The 22,112-nt window shown below is 37.4% G+C and overlaps 1 protein-coding gene across 1 annotated transcript in view; it reads right to left on the bottom strand.

Annotated features, from left to right (window-relative positions):
- LOC148823762 (deoxyribonuclease-2-alpha-like) overlaps positions 1–14,415 on the bottom strand; it is a 39,152-nt gene extending 24,737 nt beyond the window's left edge. The window contains exons 1-4 of the mRNA XM_088928125.1: positions 14,188–14,415; positions 13,426–13,647; positions 11,981–12,045; positions 10,941–11,037 (exon numbers count right to left, since the gene is read on the bottom strand). Coding sequence (XP_088784251.1) covers positions 10,941–11,037; positions 11,981–12,045; positions 13,426–13,647; positions 14,188–14,415 — 612 coding nt within the window. The remainder of the gene's footprint in view (positions 1–10,940; positions 11,038–11,980; positions 12,046–13,425; positions 13,648–14,187) is intronic.
- Between the last annotated feature and the right edge of the window lie 7,697 nt (positions 14,416–22,112).

Genomic DNA, 22,112 nt, shown 5'->3' with positions numbered 1-22,112 from the left:
TAAGAGCTTTTTTTTTACTTTTCACAGAGTGTTTCCTTTCTCTTTAAGCCAAGAAAGAGCCCTGTCTGGAGAGCCATTGTAGATGCTGTTAAATGCCTTATATTTCTACTTTGTTGACATACTTGAGGGTTGTCTTTTACAGACATCTACACTGGTTGGGCTGCTCAAGTTTTAAAGACTACTCTGTTGACGGAAACCTGGCAACGAAAAGAGCATGAACTGCCTTCGAACTGCTCCCTTCCTGAACACGTTTTAAATATCAGAAGAATTAAACTGCCGGGACCTGTGGAGTTCTGCTCTCACTTTGATCATGCCAAGTGGTGTGTATCCCAGAAGGATGGAGACCAGTGGATCTGCACTGGAGATCTAAACAGAGAGGACTGCCAGTAGTGGAAAAGTGGAGGACTTATTTGCTCACAAAACCCTGTTATCTACCACGCTTTCAGGGGGGCTGTGTCCTGGTTTGTTAGGTGCAGAGACATGTTTAAGCTGTAAGAGGGGGAATGTTTGACCCTGTTGTTGCAATTCAGTTACGCTGACTCTTTCTGTATCTATTTGTTGCAGATGCAGAGCAGTGTTAATTGCGCTCAGGTTTAGCAAATGCTGTTTGATATTTTGAAGCTAATGTTTGCTGAAAAGCAAGAAAAAAAGTTGCTCAAATGCAAATGTGCTTCTTTCCAGAACAACTAAAATGTATAGGTTTAAACATGGGTTGATGGCTAACACAAAAGAAACACCCAACGACTGCAATTATCAATCCATTCATCTATTATCAGAAAGCAGCTTTTTTCCTGTGAAGTGTAGTGGCAAAGCTCTTCATTTAAAATAAGAGGACACTGGTTGTAAATGTCAATCAGAATTATGTTGCGCAAATGTTTTTTCTTTATAGGTTTGGTTGGGTTACCACCAGCAGTTCTGTGAAATCTTTCCTCATTTTGTGCTTTTGTCTTCTGTTGTGCGAATCCCATCTACAGCCAATAAATGATGGTGCTCGCAGCTCTGAATATATTAAGATTAGTGGAATTCCTGGTCTACCAGCACTCTTTTGTTGTGTGCATCTAATCTATAATCAATAAGTTAAGATAACAGCATATTATTTGCTGAGGTACGCAGATATTCCTGACTTCCATTGTTGGTGGAGCTGGGTCATATTTGCCTGGGAAAAAATGTGCACAACATGATTTCTTCTAAAAAAAACGTTTCTACTAGCATCTTGTGCTGTGTTCCTCAAATGTCTTATTTTTCCTGTTGGCACTGTTTTTCTTCCCGTTTTCTTCTACCACCTTACAGTGCGCTCACAAATTATTGTCACCCTTAATGAAGAACAAAAAACCCCATATAAAATAAACAGCACAGATAATGACTTATATTTTATATACCCCAAAACTGGGTAAACTAGTGAAAAACATTGATTTTGTTTTCTCTCAAACATTTCTTAGTTGATTTTTAAATGGTGTGTTTAGGATCACTGTCATGCTGGGAGGTCCACCAGAGACCAAATCATGCTGTAGCTTTCTGGCATAGGCAGCCAGATTTTTGCCCAGAATATCCTGATATTTAGTAGAGATCATGATACCTTTGTCCTTAACAAGGGCCCCAGTGGCATCACAACCACCCCACAACATCAATGTTCCACCCCCATATTTCACAGTGAATATACGTTTTTTTGTGTGAGTATGCATCCCTCTCCAACGCCAAACGTACTGGTGGTGTGAGTGGCCACACCCTTCAATTTTGGTCTCACCTGACCATAGCACTGGGTTCTAGTCAAAGTCCCAATGGCATTTGGCAAACTCCAGACACTTCAGTTTGTTTCTTGTTATCAATTCCTTCTGGCAACCCTTCCAAATAGCTTTTTGGCATGGATGTACCATCTAATTATTGATTTAGAGACTCAAGGACTCCAAGATGCAACCAGACTCTGCAGTTCTCCAGCTGTGACCCTTGGTTTCTTTACCATTTGTGAAGATTAATACTAATTTGTCTCTTAATTTGTCACTTCTTTGCCTTTCCCCATGGTGGTGGATGGCCAAAGTTTTTATTATGTGTGTTTACCTCTTTTTATACCCTGGTGAAACAGCAAGTCCAGAAAATGTTCCTTTTGACTGAGTTATATTTAAAAAAGCAGAACTTCATTTCAGATTTTATTTAGTTCAGTTTTCTTAAAGAAAAGTGGGGGATCTAATAATTTTGACATTAATGTTCCTGGAAAAAACATGTATTACTCATTTTAAATATTTGTTTTGAAATAATTCCCATTGTCTGGGCATAAGATAGACTCATTATCTGTGCTGTGTATTTTATACAGCTTATTTTGTTTAACTTTATCAAGGGTGCCAATAATTCTTGAGCCCACTGTACCTGCTTAGATAAATAGAATCACTATTACACACCAAGAAAAACACTCAAAACACTAACTTCTGTTCTTGGAAGTATAGTGTTCAGTCCAATTTTAATGCATCACTGATATTTGAAGAAAGTGAAAACCGCTTTGCACTGTTTGGAGATGATTGCCAAGATCATCCAGGTGGATGCTGCACATTGGTGGTGGCGGAGGGGAGTCCCCATTACCTGTAAAGTGCAATATACTGTAAGTGTAAGCAATTAATTATTGAGCTTAATTTTGTGGGTCTGTCTAAACAAAATTCCAAGTAGGATCAGATTTCAAATATTGCTCTGACAAAGTGTAAACCCAGAAAAAACTCCCCTTATGCAAAACTGGGTGAAGGGACTTATACCTTGATCACAGCTGCTTCCTCAATGTGCGGTTTTAAACTTCCAATTTTGATAAAGTTCTAGCCCAGGAATGTTAAAAGGTTACAAGCGAGAGAAAGATATTCTGCCCATCTTTTCTGTTTGGTTGATAACTATTGATAAAAGATTCTTTGTAACACTCCTGTGATTTGGATTGCACAGCATGTCTTTTCCATCACAGACTTCAATTTCATTCTCTCCCCCCATGTTGAATGTGAAGTACTGTAGCTGCCCGAGTCCAAATTCTCAGTTCTTTTCAGGATTTTGAATACTCAAGTCTCCACATCTTCAATCCTCCAGCCAAAAGTGATAAAGTTGTTTTAACCTCTCAGTTTACAACACAATACTGTACCTTTCAATGTGGGAGTTATTCCGGTTTCTCTTCCTTAGACTGTTTCCAATGTCAATTATTGTAATGATCTTCTAATATAAGGACTCCTACATTTTATCTTTAGCTTTTAGACATGCTCATTTCTAATATACAATGAAGTCATTGTTCTCTGTATTAAAAAACAATATGAATACAAGCTAATAAAAGGAAGACTGAAATAGCGGTTTGAGACAAGCCAGCCTCTTCAGACCTCATTAGGCCCCAGCATATGGACAAGCCACAACAGAAAGGAAATACTGCAGAAAAAATTTAAGTCACAAGCTGCCCCACCACCAACAACAACAACAAAATCCTCCCATAGAACTATTTATAAACTGTACCAAACCTAGGCTAATTGACACCATGTGAGAATGTGCCTCTCACCCTTAACTAATTTGCTAATTCACCCCCACGTGGGTCTATGTACACATGATTGAGGCTTGAACCCCCTCAGCTGAAACTAGTGCATCAACACTGCTGACCCACCACACTGTTGTATTTGAGAGCTTCCTTAAATAGAGGTGAAATGTGCTCTCACTGTCCTATTCAAATTCTTTGGTTCCTGAAATGAATAGTAGCACAGATGTAAAGAAAGAACAACTGGATACAGCAATCGCTCAGCAGGTCTTTTTAAGCCTATGTGAGTTGCACTGATCGGGCAAAATCACTGTCCATGCTCATATGTCCTCGCATGTTGGGAGTTAGGATACAGAATTTTTTTTTATTGAATTAAAACCCTGTTGTGGTGAAAGAACATCAAGACTGTTATAAAATGAACACTCATTGGAATGTTATTTTGTTTCACAAATGTAGCAATAGCATTTGTGATGATATTATTTTAAACTGCTTTAATGATGTCAAAATAATCAAAGTACCTAACTGAGAAATTCTGCTCTAGATCATAGTCTGATTTACAGTGTCCTTTCACGTATCTAATACTGGATATACCGGAAAATCAGAACTGCAAATAGTTCCTTGTCTTTCAAGGTCAATTGCAAAATGCCTTTTTTGGCATTCTGTGCATTCTTTTAGGCAAGTTTTGGTCTGGCAACACTTTCGGGTTTCGTGGCCTGAATTGGAGAAGTGAGAAAACTGAAGTAGCTGCCTGTATTGTCTCTCCTTAGTCTTGAAAGACTAAAACCTGCTTCAAGGCCACACTCATGGTAAGTGTCTGGTTTTCTTTCATTAGTTTTGAAAATTGAATTAGAATGTTCCGTGATTGAATTTAGTCACACAAGAAGTATCGTTCACAAGCCGTGTTCACTCACCCTCTGCAGTACGAGTTGGGGATTGTCTTGCTTAAGTTGGCATCTGGGCTCCTAACTTTAGCCTTTAGTTATGTAGCCTTTGAGTCCCTTATTACTCCATCATTATTGCATTGTTATTTTTGCAGCTATTAACATCAAGCCTACATTTCATTTTCTACCATTGTGGTAGTTCTGGACTTAAAAACTAGAAAATGACTATGGGATGGCTTTATTGGAAATCTCTCAAGAATTCACATACACTTTTACCTTTGTTTGTTGGGAATGAAAGCATAATAGAAAATGCTGAATGTCCATTTAATGACTGATCGCATAGCACTACATCCATATTGCACTACAATAAATGACACATTAATCCAAGAAAGAACTGCACTGTAACTTATAGACCATAAATAGACTTAAATAGACCATAAATGCTGTGTATGAAGTGAAGTGTGAACTGAAATGTCTTTCTTCACCAAATATTACTTTGTCTTGTGTGCCAGCCTTAAGCATGAGATACAGTACAAGCTGGAAAGGTTTGACTCAACATGAATACATTTGTTACTACATGCAAATTTGTCTTGAAAGTTAAGCTTCTAGGTTTGAAAAAATGATGGGCATTTTATAATGAAGAAAACAGTTTGGTACTGATTTATTATTGCATTTTTCTGTAAAATTCGATGGTTTGATTGTAGACAATTGAGAAGGACAAACCAGATTTCTTGAGCCCTTGTTTCCATTAGGATGCCGTTTGGATGCTGCTGATCTGGCCGCTGATGATATTTGTACACAGTGGGCTCACTGCTGGTGCAGCCGTGTCCTGCAGGAACGAGCAGGGGGAGTCTGTGGACTGGTGAGTGGTTTTTCTGCCTTTACTAATTCCCCAGTATACATGCAACAGCAAAGAGGTGTAAATTGTAATAAACAGTAGATGGACACATTCTTTCATTGCGTGTATTAAACATTACAATTTAGAATAAATAAAAGCTGAAAAAAGAGAACCAGCTTAAAGCATGTGTGTCCAGCTATAGTTCTGGATGCCATGATCCAGCAGATCTCGGGTTGCATTGGAGTGGACTCCGCTGAAGGGAATTACCCCCAATTGCTCGCGGAATGGTGACGTTCCACATTCTAACGTATCAAGGCGGAGAGAAGTTGCCATGGAGAATAAAACATTCACGTATTAGCAAAATTGAACTTTTTTTAAGTTTTAGAGCTCATAATATTGTAACGCATACGGCCACCATTGGTTGTGAGAGCCGGCTTACCAGCGCGGTGACGTCACCGCCCTTCCCTGTGAATAGCAGGGACCGCAGCCGCCGGGCTGATGGGAGATTTCCCTTTAATTCAGCTGGCTGGGTCCCTGTTGAGTGACGCCGGAGGCCCGGGTTCGAGTCCCCGATGGTGGGGGTTCGACCTGAGGCGGCAGAGGAGAGGGCGCATACCCACATGAACACCGGAGCGCTACAATTTTTTTGAAAAAACAAACTTCATTAGGCTACTTTAGATTCAAACTGTATGTATTCTACGTACGAAGTTTTGACATAAAGCTTTTATTTCGTCACCCCCATTTCGACTGATGTATATTTATTCATTTACCTGCTTTGTATTCTGTACACGGAGTATTTAATGGTGCTCGTATTTAATAGTACAAGCTTTGAGGTATAGCCAAGTTTACCTTATTTAGTTGAATGAAAGCGTTATGTTCCTCGTACTGTCATTTTTGTACTGGGACAGACGATATGAAATGTATTTAATGGTACACAGCTTGGAATAAGCAGCAATATTGCCAGTGATTCCTTAGTTTACTTCGCCTGTTATGAATCGAGGTTAAGTTTTCAACATGAATGAACACAGTGTCACTACATTTGTACAGGGATTGACGAGATAAAATTCAATTTAATCAAACTGCAAGCGGACAACGAAAAAATTAACAGCCGACTTGGATTTTGACCCTCCTGAGCCGTGTGACAAAACAGTGACATCACGCGAGGGTGCTTTTTACCTTTTTGTACTAGTGCGCCCTTTAATACTGGCGCACTTGAAGTTCACACTTGCGCTACATCACAGAAGTGCGGACTTGTAGAAATGGCTTAGGGCGCAGGTCGAGAACTGGGACATGGCTTTTATCTCTGAAGCACCCAGAGATTTGGGGAAGGACATTAAACCGTTGTGGCTAAGCAAATAATTAGATTAATTGGGTAGGTAAGAGCCGAGTTGGAATTGAAGATTCATTTAACTGGTGAATAATTGAATACTGGAGTCACACCTGAAGAAGGCTCCACGGCCGAAACGTTGTTCTCTTTCTTCTTTTTTTCAGCATGGAATAAACCTATTACTTGTTCCTTTGCAGCCTACTCATGCTGACGCAGCTACCCACCTGAACTATCAATGTAACATTACTTTTTCACAACAATTTTATTATCAGAGAACAGATTATTTGATCAGAAATAGTTCCAGTTTCCTGTTTGATTGTTGTACTGTCTTTTGATTGTTTGAATCTTAATTTATGCATTTGTACACTTACGTTTTAAGTTGCTTTAAAAATAATGAGGTAGTGAACACCCCACCTACCTTGACAGGTAACAAACTCTTTGTTTTGTTTTTCTCACATAAAAATGTAGGAGAAAAATGTTTGACACTTCCAATTTTTGTTTAACCTGTTATTAACATTGACACATTTAGCCAATTTCCTCCTCCTTAAACATTTGTTATATCTCTGCAGCAGAACATAGCAGGAGCCTGGTTCAGGTCTTAAATTGAAGGTAACCCCCTTGGCATTGAATGTGAACAGTCAAATTTCTTATATTTCTTAATGTGTCCACTCAGCAGACAAACATATGAAAAAAAAACAGGAGGCGAAAATGTTTTTTTGGTCTTCAGAGGTCAGATTTTTCAACTATATGCATGTCAAGGGCCTGGGAATGATTTGAAAACCTTGTTCTAGGTGACTACTAGCTTGGATACAAATCTGGGAAAAATTGATCAATTAGAAAAAATTCTACATCATGTTTTGTGAAGACTGAACCTGGAATGAAATTTCACGCCTATAATAAAAAATCATAAAAATATTGAAAATAAGAATAATAACCATTGCAATTGCTATAAAAACCATTAGACACTGCTAGAGAGCCTTTATCTGCTGTTATGCAATGGAAAAAAACCTCAGAGTTGCCTTCTGCTGTGAAAAAAAGGAGCACTGATAAGAAACTGATTGATTACCCCTTCTGAGTCAATGATTGACAGCTAAAAGGCAGGCGGAATGCAGCTGGAGGCTTCTAGAGGAAGCCTTACCCCCATAGGGCTCTAAATGGCTGAAAATACAATGAATGACAGTGGTTTTTCCCAATCAGATCGCCTTAGTTCTAGCGGTCGTTCTTCAAACATTTACTACGAAGTCAATAACCTTCAAGAGTTAAACTGGAGATAAACTAGTCTGGGTTATTTTGGATATATATCATGCTTCAGAATAAGGTAAAAACATGGAATATATATACTGTATATATACGCTGGTTTTTGCTTTTGCTGTTTTGTTGGTAAAAATGTATGATATTGACATGCTGTGCTAGCCGGGTGTTTTTATTGGGATTCTGCTAGTTCATTAATTTATTGGTTTATTGCATAACAGTGTCATATCTGTGGAAACAAACTTTATGGTTTTGTTGTGATGATATTGGAGAATACGTGCATGTGAGAAAATTTGTGGAGCAGTTAAAAAAAATGTTGTTTATCTTGCGTTTATCTTAAAAATAAAAAGTGTCATCTGGGGGGACAGGCGTGGTCACCAGTGACCACGATCCGGGCAAACAGGTTTTTTCAATTTTTTTATTGATATCACATTACATTATAAATTATAGAGCTTAACTTTCTGTATGCATCATATGAAAAAAAATGACAGAAAACCTCTACAACATGTTCATTGACATAACGATGTACTATTCAGTACTGGAATTTATTTTTTTGTTTAGATATTTTTTCTATTTATAGAACACTGCATTAATAATTATTGAACTTAATTTTCTATGTGTGCTTCATATGAAAGAAACTGACCGAAATAACATCATATGTTCACTGACATATTGATGTACTGTACACATGTATGCATAGCCCGTGGGGTGTGATTAACGGGCATTTCGACTTATGTAAATTTCTAGTTACGTAAGGGTTTCTGGAACGGAACTATTATGTAACTCGAGGTTTGTCTGTACATTTTTGTCTCTATCCTTAAGCTCTAGAATGTTACTGTGAAATTAAGACATTTGGGTCTTCAATTCATAGACTGAAACAGACACCTGTTGCAAAAAAACCGACCTAGGACCTCAAGCACTTAACTACCACTATGTGCTCAAGTTGCCTTTTCTCACAAAAACTCTGAAATGGACAATGCGACTCAATTCTAATTGCATCTTGTATCTAATGGCTCTTTGAACCTCTTCAGTTGGAGTTTGGATCCACAGTACAGAAACTACCATTGTTAAGTCAGTTAATGATTTTCCAGTGGCTTCTGGATCACTTAATGTGCTCTTTATTCAACTAAAATGCTGCTGGTGTCAATCACAGTCCCACACTGGATCACATGGAAACTTATCTTGGGATATCTGGCACATCCCTTCCTTGGTTTAGCTCTTATTTATCAATACCACAACCAGAAACAAATTCATCAATCCTAGTTAAAAGTGCACTAACCCGAGGTATTACATAGAGATTTGTACTGGAAACTTAACTATTTAATATTTATACACTGGCTCTTGGGCAAAGTTTTTACCATTATGGGCTTGGGTTTCACTGCTATCCTGCTGACAGATTAATTTGAAAATCAAATTGGATTACTACTATTCTGGTTTCTGTACTTTACAGGTGTCTGTCTGAAATTAAGATATAGATACAAAAGAAACATTTCTGAAAGCAAACCGTGACAAGACTGATATTAGCTCAACAGCTGAAAAATTAATGCTATAATATTGATATGTGCCATTATTTTTTTGTGTATTATGTGTACTACTGTAAGGAGCTTTGAGGGTTATTTAAAAACACTCATAAATTAACATTATACTATTATTATTGTCCTTCAATGCATAGTCATGAGAATTGTGAAGAGAGAAAATCTTGCAATACTGCACTCACCACTCTGGGCAAGATGTCAAATTTGCCAAGCATGAACTGCAACTAATAGCACCAATGATCGTAAGAGACGCTGACACATCGAGGCCACTCTGCGTGGCCTCTATGAACTGGGCTGTTAAATCTACACAAGAGCTAATGCTGAATTCAAACAACTTAATTCCTTAATGCCATATCCTCTTCATTAAAATCCAGGCACTACTGTTTTGTAAATCCTTTAGTCACCTCAAAATTGATACCCAAAATATAAACAAATAATTGTTCCACATAGACATGGAATACTTGTTTATTCTAAAATATAACTGTTCTATCTACATACTCTTCACACTTTAAACTATAAATCCCACCATTTTCTAACTGCTTTTTCCAATACAGGGTTGCAGGGAGCTGCAGCTTATCCTGGCATGCAGTGAGCGCAAGGTGGTACAGTATACACGCTGGAGGGGACAGCAGTCTATCACAGGACACACACAGATAGACACACACAACCTCACACCAAGGCCAACTGTCCCAGAAACCAATTAAACTACCAGCGTGTCTTTGGACTGTGGGGGGAAACCCACGCAAACATGGGGAGAACATACAAACTCCACGCAGACAGCACCCCAGGTCTGGAATTGAACCCAGGGCCCCAGTGCTACATGGCAGAAGCGCTATCCACTCCACAGCCATGCTGGCCCTTTATATAGATTTTAATTTTCTTTTGATTGTGTTCCAGAGTACTTATTCTCAGTAGTCATAAAGGTAAGACACTGCATACTGAAAAATTATTTTATTTTCTTAAATGTAGCACAAAAGGGACAACAGTGAACACTAAATCCCTGATCCACCCCTCTTCATATTATACTCACTGGATATATATGGCATACAGTATATATGGGGAAACAGCCAAGTCCTGTCAGCTGCAAATGGGCAGGGATGTTTTTGGTAACATTTGGTAGAAAACAGACCTCTTGCTCTTTGAGTAAGCAAAACATGCTGCTATCTGGAACCCGATTCTGTGATTTTTTTTAAGGAGCATATTTGTGATTTTTAAAGTGGGCCTTAGTTTCTGATCATTAATATTCACGTTTGTTTTAGGTAAGATGATTGTCACTATCGTTGTTGCTGTGTTGAGAGAGGTTAATGTTACAAATTACTGCCAGAATTACTTCAGTATACAAACTACCAAGAACAGAAAAACGCAAGAGAGGTTACAGACACAAGTGGGCTGCTCAAGTGACCGTATTCATTAGGTTGCTAGTAGCTAGTAGTTTACTGATGAATCATGTGAAACTGTCTCTTGTACTGTAGGAATCCCAGGAACAGGTTTATCTCTAGAACAAATCTGATAGCTTGTCCCAGAGACAGTTCACCCTCTCAATGCATGACGTCATTCTGGCGCCCAAAAGCTGACACCAAACAAATAGCAGGTTTAAGCAATATTGAGTCAGAAGTTCCTACAGTACCTTCTGGCCTCCTTCTGGGTCCAGAGAATGCACACACGCTACATACTCCTGCATGGCCTGTTCTTTGCTCATGTCCCCGAGCTGCTTCCAGGCCTGCCTGCAACATCACAGCACAATGTGTAACCCATCAGCAGCCTTACAGAGCCCAGCTGGTAGAAACCACACTCTTAACAGCTTTTCAGTAGGACAAATGTTTTGTTTTCTATTTTTAATACAGTTCGGCAAGGAGACTGTCAATGCTAGAACTCATCTTCTCGGGTACGTAATCTAGTCACAGTCTATCCCATAAATTGACAGACAGATGTTACTTGTCTAGGATGTTACTTAGCCTTTAACAACTGAAATCCTACTTACAGTCCCTGGTCTGTTGGGTTTCTTACAATCACTGTAAAAGTTCGCACATTTACCTTTCTTTTTTTCTGGACAACACTGAAACCTATATTTAGTGTGGGTTTTGTGGACTCGCACAGATTTGTCTCTTGCCTCGTGTAACTTAAAATGAGTTTGTGCACAATACTTTAGCTATCGCTTACTAAAAGGAATACATATTCAACAACTGAAAAGGTATCAATGAGAAGAAGCAAACTTTAAGAATATGATTAGCTAGTCATCATGTGAACAGAGGATAACAATGGCTGTTTCAAACAGCAAATACACTGGAATTTAACTGTATTCCTATTTTAAATTCACAGTGGCAATATGCTCACTGTGTGGAAAATGATTCCATTTATTTTTTAAATGTGCTTGATATGATATATATAGATATATATTGTATTACCCTGTTCATTTATGCCAACTGCTTATTTCTAAATTTTGCATATAAATAATGTATATAACTCAGTATACATGGCCAGTAGGTTTGTCAGTAATACAAAATGTTTGGGGACTACCAGGAGAAATAATGTCACAGGTGCAATGTAGTACTACAAGGAGGTACTGTAGATGGATTATGCTTATAATCACAACGTAGTTCTACAAACAATTATCTAAGAAGACAGTTTCCAATTAAACCAGTTTAACTGTAGTTCATTCAAACTTACCATTTCCTTTGTCCTTCAAAGTCAAAGAAGCCTGGTTTTGCTGTGTTACATGTTCCAACTTTGACCTGAAAAGTCAAACCAGACAGAATTTGAAATCTGAAAAAAAGTTTTATCACATACAATTAATTTACAGTTTCTATTGCTAGAAAGCATCATCATAAAGTGCTTAACAAATTTTAGTCCAAGCGGCAAACATTGTACTGTATCAAGATTATGAAAACAATGTTTGAGGTCATTCTGCAGGAAATACAGGACTGAATTTAAAAATGGCAGTAAGAAGGTGAAAACTTTTTTTAAAAAATCTTATTTTAAGCACTTTCTACAAATTTCAGGAATTAAGAGAAACAAAAAATAAGCACTGAAGTGATAAAATATAACAATAATTATTTAAGACAAAACTGGTTAAAGAATTTATTAAGCGATGTCGATCTCATGAAGCAGAGCAAGTCCTGAACTTCTATTCTCCTGTACGTCACAAGAGCTTGCTGCCATCAGCAGCACGGAAATAGAACATTTTGAGATTATGCTCAAAATGAGAATGTGTCCTTGGAAACACAGTGTGTGATGTCATTGCCTTTATAGTTGCTCATTTTATTCCATTTAAATAGGTCAGCATGTCTCAGATAGGCGTATTTGGCTCAAATAAGGATTAACGTTCAAATATGAATTTGCATTCACAGACTGGATTCACATCTTGTTACTGCTAGTTCCAAATTCTCCAGACCAGAGCTGCTTTCCCATCTGATTCATACACATTTAGTAGCTTACAATCATAGTACGTATCCCTGTGTCGCATGTTTTTATCATGCCAGTGAAAACTCTATTATTGGTGTCCACCCAAATATCTTTTAAAATGGCTGTGTAAAAGTATTTATTTCTGCACTTTTATATATCTGATGTCACGCGAGAGCTTGTTAACGATTTTTAAAGCACTTTCATATTCCTCACATTAAAATTGCGAATTTAAACAGGTATCATCCGAGTCTTCTGCCGATCAGATCTTGGTCCTAATAAGTCTTTGACTGACAACTTCAAGATGTCATGAGGAAACTGCTTCTTGCCAGTTGTTGTCTTGAAGATGTAAAGTGGGAACTTTCCCCCGTCACAGACTTCAAGAAAAGCAACAAGCCAACCCGTTGTTGCGCACAAATCGCGACTTCAGAAAAGTCGTTTTGTACACTTCTATTCAACGTTCGTCAGTTAAAACGATCCCTTGGGAAACTAGAAAATATTGCTAGTGGTTTCTACATCCAAACGTACTCAGTACTTTATAAACACGAAGGTTATCCCCCATTGTCACCAACTATATGACAGAAACTGATTATGCACATGCTGAGTGCACATTTGGAAGGTTTCAAACTAATTGATCCTGAGCCCGAAAACACATCAAACACGCCTTTGCTGCAGTTTATTAAAGAGTTGCCAAAGGTTTGGGGTTGCTTTACCTGTTTATACCTGGCGTACAGGTAAAGCAGCTGTTCTCTGCTCGCTGTCTGCACCAGTCCACGGAGCCGCTCAGCTGCCGCTTCAAACTCGGCTTCGAGCTCTGTCTCTTCCAGGCGATACCCCAGGTCACCAGCACCGCAACCTTCCTCCCCGAGACCCGTCTGAGTCCGAATCTGAACCACCGAGCGGCTCTCCTGTGTCCGGCCGAGCCGGGTCGGTACCTGAACCCGTAGCAGAGTCGGGGGAAGACGATGGAGAGCGAGACGCCATATTTGGAGTATGTGCTATAAATATAAATGTTATGATCGTAGTTTGTATTTCTCGAATAATCTAAATCGATCTTCAGGAACACAAATTATATTAAAATTACTCTCTCATGCAGACAGTACCAAGATGCTGGCTAATCGTTTCAGGACTTGTTGCTCACCGCGGAGAGGTCGGCAAGATGGCGACCAGTTCGCACGTGTTTTGTTAAGCGCTGAAAAATTCTTTTTGAGAAGGGTCTTTTTCCCTTAAACTGTTGGTGAAAGGAGAAAATTTGCTTTGATTTGGATGTCTATGATTTTTGACTAACTTTATGTCAATTTTTGGAGAGTTTTAATTTTATTTCTAACCCAAAAAGTTAAAACTTGGATACGATTTTTTTTTCTTTCCTCTGAATTGCACTACTGGAAAAAAAACCCGTTATTTTAGGATGGATTCGATCTCTGAAAAAAGCACTGGTGGAAAAAAGCGAAAAGAGAAGGACGTTTAGAAAATGCCGCGGCCTTCAGGAGGGCAGGTGCACCCTGCAGCAGGGGCGAGCGGCGGAGCCGGGGCGCCCCCGAGGCCGAGCACTCGTCCGCCCTCGACAGCGAGAGGAGCTCCGGAGAGCCGCAGCTGGAACAGCTGCTCGACTCCGACTGAGACATTGAGCCCGACACTCCGGAAAAGCCCCTCATGAAGAGGATGAAAGACGAGCCGTCTCTGCTGGAAATGCAGAATAACATCGTGGTGCTTCTCTCCAGGAAGATTAATGAGAGAGCAGATCATCTGGAGGCATTGATTCGAAAGAACACGATGACAGTTGCTGCCTTACAAAAGTCAGTGGACTTCGCGTTGGAGGAGGTGAGAGACTTAAGATCAGATATGAAAGCAGTGAAGGAAGTGGTTAAAACAAATGCACACATACTGTTGTCAATCTTAGAACTAAAGAAATGTAAGAATGTGTTGCAAAGTTGTGATGAGGCAGGTAATGTGGTGGGGCAGTTTGGCTTGAGCAGTGTGTTGATGGTGGAGAAAAGATGTCTGGGATTGTTTTGGTGATTTTCAATGATGTGAGAGAAGTAGGTGGATCTAGCAGACTCTATAGTAACCTTATATTCAGATAAGTAACCTCTCCAAACCTGATAATGTACATGTAGGCCGGAAAGACGCCACCTACGCTCAAGTTTGCGAGAGGCTGCCTTCATGGATCGCAGATGGTCATTGTACCAGGGGGCAGGGCGTCAGGGGTTTTCGTGATTTGACAAAACGAAAGGCTATTTTTTTTGTACTGCAAGAGGTTTAATGCAGATTTTTATTTTTTACAAGAGACGCACGCTTGTTCTTCGGATTTGAATTTTTGGAAGAGTCAATGGGGGAGTGATGTCTGGTTATCATTTGGTAGTAATCAATCTGCGGGGGTTGCAATATTAAAGGGTAAATTTAAAGGTAAATTTATTAGTAGTAGAGTTCATCATTTGGGCAGATGGATAATTCTTGTAGTGGCTCTTAATGGGAAAATGTTTTTGCTGGGGAATATATATGCTTTTAATAATGAACAATATAGCAGAGACTTGTTTCTTGAAGTTGAAGAAGAAGTGAATAAGGTGAAGGACAAGTTCCAGGATATTGAAATTATTTTAGGGGGTGATTTTAACACAGTCTTTGATGTTAAGTTGGATAGATACCCTGTACCTGCTAGATCTCCCCCTCCTGATATGGAGTTGCACAGGTTATGTCAAGGCTTAGGAATTAGTGATATATGGAGATGTAAACATCCAGGACTAAAGGAGTTCACGTGGTGTAACAAGGACAGATCTAAACAATCAAGAATAGATTTTTGGTTAAGTTCAAATGCATTAGAAGGACAGATTAACAAGGTTTCTATTGAACCATTAGTACTATCTGACCATAAAGCAATTTATCTTTCTGTTAACTTGAGTAACAATGAGGATTCTAAAGTCCCTAAGACTTATTGGAAACTCAATAATATGATTTTGGAAAATGACAGCTTTAAAATGGAAATGAAGGAAATTATACAAACATATTGGAGGCGAGCTCAATTAACAAATTCATATAGCCAAAACTGGGAATTTATGAAGTATAAGATAAGATTGATTGCTATAAAAAGAAGTAAAGAAGCTGTCCGCTCTAATAAAATAAAGGAAGAGGAAGTTATTAAGGCAATTTGTGATCTTACTGATGACAGCAATACTGATCAAACAGATGTTTGTAAATTAATTGGACTGCAAGCTGAACTGGATGAACTATACATAGAAAAAGCAAAAGGAGCTTTTGTTAGATCCAGGAGACGATGGTTGGAGGAAGGCGAAAAAAACTCAAAATACTTCTATAATTTGGAAAACAAGAATGGAGATTATACATCTCTTAGTAAACTTAACATAGATGGCTGTGAAACTCAAAATCCTGTAGAAATTTCAAGATATGTATCAGATTTGTATGGTAAGTTATATACTAGTAAGGCATGTTCTACAGAAAAAATGTGTGATTTTCTGAACTCATTAAAAGAAGACTTTAAAACTATAGACGAAGGGTTTAAAGCCATCTGTGATAAAGAGATATCCATCTTTGAAATTAAGAAAGTTATTAATAAGCTCAAGGTTAACAAATCTCCTGGTAATGATGGCCTTACCACTGGATTTTATAAGACCTTTCGAGATGATTTGGCTGAATTTCTTCTTCTGGTGTTTAAGGAGTCAATTGACAAGGGAGTCTTACCAACCTCGATGACTCAGGGCTTAATAACCATAACTCCAAAACCAGATAAAGATCATTTGTTGATAGATAATTGGCGGCCTATCACTTTGATTAATAATGATGGAAAGATTCCTGCTTCTGTTTTTGCAGAGAGACTGAAAACAGGCCTTGACTCAATTATTGATGAGTCACAGTCGGGTTTCATGAAAGGAAGACATATATGTAATAATATTCGTTTGGTGTTGGACCTTGTAGACTATGGTGAACTTATTAGTCAGGATAGCTTTGTTCTATTTGTGGACTTTTATAAGGCTTTTGACACAATTGAACATTCTTTTATTTTTGAAACTCTCCATTTTTTTGGCTTTGGTGAGTATTTTCAAAAGGTAATTAGAACTTTGTACAATCAAGGTAACAGCTCTGTTAAATTGGCTCATGGAACTTCTCATAGATTTAGAATTGGTAGGGGAATTCGACAAGGATGTCCCATAAGCCCATTCTTATTCCTGCTGGTCACACAAGTTATGGCTATTCATATAAAACAAGATGTGTTTCAGGGTATTCAAATACAGGATAGAGAGATTAAGTGTTCCCAATTAGCTGATGACACAACGCTATTTTTAAGAAACCATGCAGAGATTGAGAAGGCAATTAAGTGTATAAATGTTTTTTCCTCTGTTTCTGGTCTTTCTCTTAATTTAAAAAAATGTGAACTGATGGCTCTTGGGAACTGTGATGTTTCATCTATATGTAATATTCCTGTAAAAGATGTAGTTAAATATCTAGGTATGAAGATTTCCAAAAATCCAAAAATTAGAAATGATCTAAACTTTTCTCCAATTATGCATTCATTTGAAAAAAAACTTGACTTATGGTTGTTAAGAGACCTTTCTTTAAATGGTCGAATACTTTTGTCTAAATCTGAGGGTTTATCTAGATTAGTTTATGCTTCACTGGTTCTGGACGTACCACCTGCAACTATTAGGAAAATTGACTCCAAACTTTTCAAATTTATCTGGAGGAATAAACCCCATTATCTTAAAAGAGAAATGATTTGTTGTCCACAGGCAGAAGGGGGCTTAAATGCTTTAGACTTTAGGACATCTAATGCTATTTTTAAGATTAAATGGATACAAAACTATTTAGAAAATAAGCAAAGTATATGGCATATAATCCCCAATCTGATATTTCAAGAAGTAGGGGGTCTAGAGTTTTTACTAAAGTGTAACTTTGACATTGGAAAAATCCCCTTGAAACTTGCCAGTTTTCATAAACAAGTACTTCTGACGTGGTCACTTATGTATAAACAACTTTTCCCCACATAGATTTACTATCTGGAACAACAAATATATAAAAATTAGAAATAAAACCTTATTTTTTGAAAACTGGGTCAAGAATGATATAATTTGGATTAAACAATTAATCAAGGCTGATGGTAAAATATATAGTTACACCGAGTTTGTTAATAGATACAATATTTCTATTACTTTGGATCAGTATTTTACTGTAATTAATGCGATTTCTGGGGAAATATGAACTCTTTTAAGGAATTGTAATAGTAGTCCTTTAGAAACATTGGAAGAATTTACAGCTCATATTAGACTACAAGGAAAGGATATTGCGAATTGTGGATGTAATAACCAATTTTTGAGATCCCTGTTAAAAAATGATAATTTACTTGCGACTTCAATATATTGGAATTCTGCATTTGGAAAACGCATTGATTGGAGAAAAATTTGGATGATGCCCAATAAATATTGTATAACCAGTAAAATTAAGGAGGTTTCATACAAAATAATTCATCAAATTTACCCAGTTAAAACTCTTCTTACCCAACGATTTAAAATTAATATAGATGACAAATGTGTTTTTTGTGACAATAGCCCTGAAACTATTCAGCATTTGTTTTGGTTATGTCCCAGGGTAAAAATGTTCTGGACTAAGTTGCAGAATTATATTAAAAAAGAGACCAATATTGATATTTGTTTTGTTGAAAAAGATATCATGTTAAGTTTCAGCCCCAATGAAAACAATAGAAAAATTTCGTTTGTAATAAATTTAATTATTATACTGGCACGTTATCACATACATAAAATGAAGTGGTCTGGGAGGTACCCTGTGTTTGAGTATTTTAAAATGGAAGTAAAGGGGTATTTGGAGACTATTTCGAAATGCAAAAATATGAAAGCGGTGCGGACATTATTTTTATTTAATTTGTTTAATCTTTTTTCATAACTTGAATTGATGTAGTAGTATGTACCCCTAACGATATTTTTGTTTTGAATTGTTATATGTACTCTTGTTTGTATTGTAATGTTTGTTCTTTTGTTAAGCATAAATAAAAATTTAAAAAAATTTAAAAGAAAAGCAAAAAAAAAAACTTGTTGCTCACCGCGGTCCGTTTACCGTTCGCTCCCCTAAGCGGTCCGAAGGGAAACCAAAGACGCAGAGTACATAAGTTCCTAGTTCTATATATACAGTATAGATGGAAAAAAGAAACGCAACATTTTCTGGAATGAGAATATTATAGTTATAGCTTATGTACTTTCACAAAAAGTTGTCAATTTGTTTTAAGCCCTCTGACCAGCAATACAGCTTGTGCAGTGAGGCATTGCAACTTGCCAATCACACAAAAGTTCATTAGGTGCACTTGTTGTTGCACAGTAGAACGTTGATAGTTCATCTGGCTTGCTTGGTTTTTCAGTAGCTAATTCAGTGGCTAAGTCATTCACGTAACTCGTCTAACCCTTTCTTCAAGGACATCAGGATATCGGCGTCCACATCATAGTTGGGTAGTTTGTTCCAGGCCCCAAACCCTTTGAATAAAAATATGCATTTCCCTGTTTGGTAGATTATTTAAACCTCTTATATTTAAAAAAAATTCAAATAGTTTCCCCTAGTTCGTGTTTCACTACTCAATCTTATGAAGTGCACTACTGTAGGTCAGTAGCTTTGAGGATTTTGAATAGTTTGAATAGTTACTTGCTATAACTATGAATAGAATTATGAAAGCTAAGACTGTTTTATTTTTTTAATGGTGTAGTACACCAATAAGATATTTACAGACAACATTAAAACTAACAAACCATTTTGTGATTTAGTTGAAAAGTGTCTGGTCATGGATGTGGTAGTGTGCTCACCTATTTGAATAACACAACATTATACAAAAACATGAATGCAATTATTTTTATTTCAGAAACAGTAGATCAGCTAGGCAAATGAGGTTCCCATCATTAGAACTCCTTTTTTGATTCTTACAGGAAGGCTCTGGATAAAGCGGTCGACATCTTCGACAGCAAAGATGTTTTTTTTGGCATCTTCCTGGAGTTTGGAATTACAGGGATCCCTGGAAACACAGAGTGGTTTGACATGTCACTGTTCGAGTTTCTTTATTCCATGGCAGCGGGTCAGATAGACTTTGGATACAGTTCTTCCCAGCGGCATCTTAATGTCAGGTTTATTCAATAAGAAGCTATTTGATTAAAGGTGTGTGGTAATTTGGCTATTAGACAACTGTTTTTCAGTCATTTCAATCACATTCATAACTCTAATTCCTCTCATCTTCTATTGGACTATTCACCCCTGATCTGTACTATTACCTGTCCCTTAACCAGTTCAATACATGAATTTCCCTAAATGCCTATTGCCTTTAATTTAAGAAGAACACTATCAAAAGCATCTTTAAAATCTAATCATATCATTTTGTACGTTCTGTGTGTTTACTGCTGTGACTTGTTTGAAGAATTTTAACAAGTTGGTAAAGGAAGAATGACCTTTTCTAAAACCATATTGCTAGGGTCTTATTTTCATATGAGCGATCCTGTTGTTTAGTTCTAAAGTGGTTTTCATAACTTTACTTGTAAAAGAAGTAAGACTTATTAGCTTATATCTTGTCATATAAGTCACATTTAGTCATATTTACTATACCGAGAGATACTGTAGAAGGGAATGAGGGAGGGCACTGAAAATGGAGAAAACAGAGTACTGTTGAAGAGGACTGCCAAAGATCGATGCACTGGACAATGGACTATTTAGAAGAAGAGAGATCAGGTAAGAGTAGAGCTGCACAGTTAACCACTTGATCAGAGTGGAGTTTAGAGTTCTGCCTCACCATTCCCATGGAGGTAGCAGTGTCAATAAAAAGTGATGTTTGCAGAAGACTAAGGCCAATTTGTGTAAAAATCAGTTTGTTTTTAAAGGATTCTAAATTTAGGATGAATTCCCCCATTCTACATAAATTCCATCCAATGTCTAATTCTGAACCACACTGGTCACTAATGTGCTACACAAAATAAAATCACAGTCACAAACTAAATACTCACCATCTGGAGTGTTCTGAGGCTTGTTCCTACTGAATCTGTCCAAACTAAAAACTTCTTTTTTGAAGAACTATGAGCACACAAAGAAAACAATTAAGGAATATTTCTTCCACAGGTATTATAATTGAACTGTTACGTACTGTATTGATCTTGATAAATTTGTAGTCATTATTCATACAGAATATTCAGCATTGGCCACCATAGCAGTTGCTATTCTTGTTGATTGCAATTAATAGAAATGTCTTAAGAATATTATTTGATGTACAAATGAGCATTCTATTCCAATAATTTCTGTAGTGCTAATATTAAAAATACAATAATGCCCAAATTAATTAATAATTAAAGTTTGGGTAACTAATCCATACCTTGTGTTTTTGAGGCTTGTTGTACTCATCAGGCACTTTAAAAGGTCCAAAGCTTTCACAGCTCCCGCGTCCACTGGATGTTCCCTGGGCTCTTAAGTTTTCCAAAGATGGATTTGTTTCATTCTGAATTCTGAAGTCTTTTGACCTATTACCCATGATCTTATGCTTTATCATGGAGCCAAACTTTTTCAAAGGATGTTTCTTGACTTTCTGGCTCACATTCACATCTTCATCCGGCTTATTAACTGCAAAGGGGATGTTGCTGAGCGAGAGAAGCCCTTCGCTCTCAGACGTTTTGGTCAGTTGCCTTGGGGTCATGTAATGTTTTGCTATGTCAATGCGCAGACCACTCTTGCTTTGGGCTGGACTGACATTTTTGTCCTTATTAAGGCTGGGATTGTACACATACCAAGATGAGTGTCCAGGCAACTCCTGTCACAAAAAAACAAAAAGTTACAGTTCAGTGATTGTTGTTTCAGTTTTAGAAGTAAATCAAAACAAGTAACACTTCTCTTACGGAAAAAAAGATAAGGATTATGGGGTGTGTATATGATTTTAGCACTGACGTTAACACTAGAATAAAGGCAAACAATGAAATATAAACTAATAAAGCAATGTGAATGTTTACAATTGCATGTATAGAAAATAATGCATCTCAATTTTTTTTATGATGCAGACATCAGTTTGGAAATGTAGACAATACTGTGAGCAAGTCTCTCTATAGTAGCAATAACTCACCTGATTGCTTTTGTACTAATTTAATAAGAAAGTGATGAAGCTGAAATCCACAGACAGGTGAGTTTGGTACTGTACGTACGCTATGGACTGACAATAGGGATATTTCTGAGATGTTATACAATATTAGGGAAAACAAATCTGGATTTGTAGTTTTATTGCATTGTAAAGGAAAATGCACAACATAACTATAATCATATTTACAAAATGAGTTCCATCTTCCAGTACTTTCTACACAAATGTCTGCTAATTAGGTACAGAACAGGTCCATCCTACTTTGATAAGAGAAATTTTTACAGGTTTGGA

The sequence above is a fragment of the Atractosteus spatula genome, chromosome 11 (genome assembly GCF_055471065.1).
Source record: "Atractosteus spatula isolate fAtrSpa1 chromosome 11, fAtrSpa1.hap1, whole genome shotgun sequence".
Classification (NCBI taxonomy): domain Eukaryota; kingdom Metazoa; phylum Chordata; class Actinopteri; order Semionotiformes; family Lepisosteidae; genus Atractosteus; species Atractosteus spatula.
Note: the sequence above shows the minus strand (reverse complement) of the source record. Positions and strands in the feature narration are given on the sequence as shown.